This window comes from Dictyostelium discoideum, assembly GCF_000004695.1.
Source record: "Dictyostelium discoideum AX4 chromosome 2 chromosome, whole genome shotgun sequence".
NCBI lineage: Eukaryota > Evosea > Eumycetozoa > Dictyosteliales > Dictyosteliaceae > Dictyostelium > Dictyostelium discoideum.
The window spans coordinates 1691724-1694223 of NC_007088.5; the positions used below are offsets into that span (position 1 = coordinate 1691724).

The 2500-nt window shown below is 18.5% G+C and overlaps 3 protein-coding genes across 3 annotated transcripts in view; 2 read left to right on the plus strand and 1 right to left on the minus strand.

The window, feature by feature from the left end:
* Window positions 1-460, plus strand: part of DDB_G0272218 (hypothetical protein) — a gene marked incomplete at both ends in the record, with an annotated part of 1809 nt that extends 1349 nt beyond the window's left edge. Inside the window, one exon of the mRNA XM_640198.1 lies at window positions 1-460. This exon is cut by the window's left edge and continues 1349 nt beyond it. Coding sequence (XP_645290.1) covers window positions 1-460 — 460 coding nt within the window.
* Window positions 461-971: 511 nt separating this feature from the next.
* On the minus strand, window positions 972-1293 carry DDB_G0272302 (hypothetical protein; the record flags this gene model as incomplete). The annotated part of the gene is made up of 2 exons (XM_640199.1): window positions 972-1118; window positions 1195-1293. 2 exons carry the CDS (start codon window positions 1291-1293, stop codon window positions 972-974), a joined length of 246 nt encoding a protein of 81 aa, XP_645291.1.
* Window positions 1294-1960: 667 nt separating this feature from the next.
* Window positions 1961-2500, plus strand: part of DDB_G0272220 (hypothetical protein) — a gene marked incomplete at both ends in the record, with an annotated part of 2761 nt that continues 2221 nt past the window's right edge. The window contains 2 exons of the mRNA XM_640200.1: window positions 1961-2275; window positions 2421-2500. The exon at window positions 2421-2500 is cut by the window's right edge and continues 2221 nt beyond it. Coding sequence (XP_645292.1) covers window positions 1961-2275; window positions 2421-2500 — 395 coding nt within the window. The remainder of the gene's footprint in view (window positions 2276-2420) is intronic.

Sequence of the window (2500 nt, forward strand, 5' to 3'; positions counted from 1 at the left end):
GTTGAGATATGGTGGTGATTCTCAAGGTTCAATCTATGCAGCTCCAAAGAATTGGCAATTGTTGGGTAGTTTAGATGGTCAAGAATGGACACTCCTTAGAGATCACTCAAATGATCTCTCCTTAAAGGATGGTTATGGTATCGCTGGTTGGGATGTTAAAAGTATTCATTCCTATCGTTATTTAAAAATCCTTCAAACTGGTCCAAATCAACGTGATGGTAATGAACTTTGTTTATGTTGTTTCGAAGTTTATGGTCGTTTAGTCTCTTTAGAAGATGATAATAACAATACAACATGTTCAAGTTTAACAGATGGTGAAAGTGATGATGATGAAATGAAAAATACAACTTCACATATTGACGATGATGATAGTGACAATGAAGATGTCAATGACAATAACAATGGCGATGATAGTGATGAAACTAATAATGAAAACGATGATGATATGGATGATAATTAATTAATTATATAATAACTTTTTTTTAAAAAAAAAAAAAAAAATCAAAAATCAAAATCAAAAATATATAAGAAAATTGTAATAACGATCAATATATAATAGAAAAATAAAAATAATAATAATAATAATAATAATAATAATAATAATAATAATAATAATAATAATAATAATAATAATAATAATAATAATAATAATAATAATAATAATAATAATAATAATAATAGTTACATTTTTCTTTTTTTTATTTTTAAATCGATAAAAAAAAAAAAAAAAAAAAAAACAAAAGCCAAAAAAAAAAAAGAAAACTAGAGATGTTCATTCATAGTTTTTTTCTTTTTTTTTTTTTCTTTTTTTTTTTTTTTGGTTTTACAAAAAAAAAATAAAAAAATAAATAACTTGAAATAAAGAATATTCCAAGATATATATATATATATTTTTTACAAAATTATTTTCCAATTTTTTTTATTTGTTTTTTTTTTTTTTTTTTCTTATTTACAATTTATTTTTTTTTTTCCTAATTTCCTTTTTCAGTATTATTGCTAACAACATTATTACCAACACTATTGTTGTTATTATTATTATTATTATTATTATTATCAGTTTTTAAACTTTCTTTATATTTTTGTCTTTGAATATCCATCAATACTCCTTGTCTCATTTTCTATAAAAATTAATGAATTAGATTTGGGATTATTATATTAAAAGTGAATTTTTTTTTTTTTTTAAGTTATATTTACCTTTCTTGCATCTTTTTGGTCATAGTGAATAAAATATATAAATCCGCCTACTGCTAAAACGGATGTTACCAATGCAATTTTGGCTTTCTTTGAACTCATTTTCGTAAATTGATGTTTATTTGGGAAATGAAAATATTATAAAAAAAAAAAAAAAAAAATCAAAAAAAATCAAAAAATTAAAAAAAAAAAAAAAAAAAAAAAAGAAATTTTAAATTGACCAATTGCTTAAGATTATTGTTATAAAAAATTTTAGTTCATGTTTTATATATTTAAATTTCAAATTTAAAGAAAAAAAAAAATATATAAATTTATTTAACCCTTAAAATTAAAAATTCTTATGATTATTATAATTATTATCATGGTTTATTTGGATATTAATTAATTGTTTTTATATAGATTTAAAATAAAAAAAAAATATATTTTTTATTTTTTTATTTTTTTTTTTTTTAATCTTTTATTCCTTTTTAAGATAAATTTTTTTTATTTGGAAGATATTTTTTTTTTTTTATTTTTTTGAGTTTTTTGTAAAATTTAATTAATTTAATTAATTTTTTTTTTTTTTTTTTTTTTTTTTTTTTTTTTCCACTAAAACCACATAAATTGACGATTACCAATTTATATAAATTTTATTCATATTATTAAACAATTCTTTACATGTAAAAACAAAAACAATAAACTTTTTTTTTTTTTTTTTATATAAAACATATTATGATAAAAAAAATAATTAAATAATTAAAAAATAATTAAAAAAAAAAAAAAGAATAGAATGGACCTATTTTTAAAAAACAATACATTATTTTCAGACTCTACAAGTAATACAACGATTTTTGGTAGTGAAACAACAAATCGTTATGAGCTTCAAGATAATGCTTTAGTTGTCTCATTATTAATCAATACAGGTCTTTCTCTTTTAATACTTTTAGCATTTTGTATTTTAAGAAAAAGGTTTAAACTATTTTATCAGTATAGAGCTGAAAAACGTCAAAATGGTATCATAAGAGCACCTGGTACTGGTTTCATTTCTTGGATAAAAGATACTTATAAATATAACTCTGAAAATATTATTGAAATTTCTGGTTTAGTAAGTAAAAATAAATACATACACACATATGTCGACCCAAGCCCGATCACTAACTATTATTATTATTATTATTATTATTATTATTATTATTATTATTATTATTATTATTATTATTATTATTATTATTATTATTTATTATTTATAGGATAGTTATTTTTATTTAAGAAATGTAAAAACAAATTTTAAAATATTATTAACATTGATGATAATTGGATGGGTAATGTT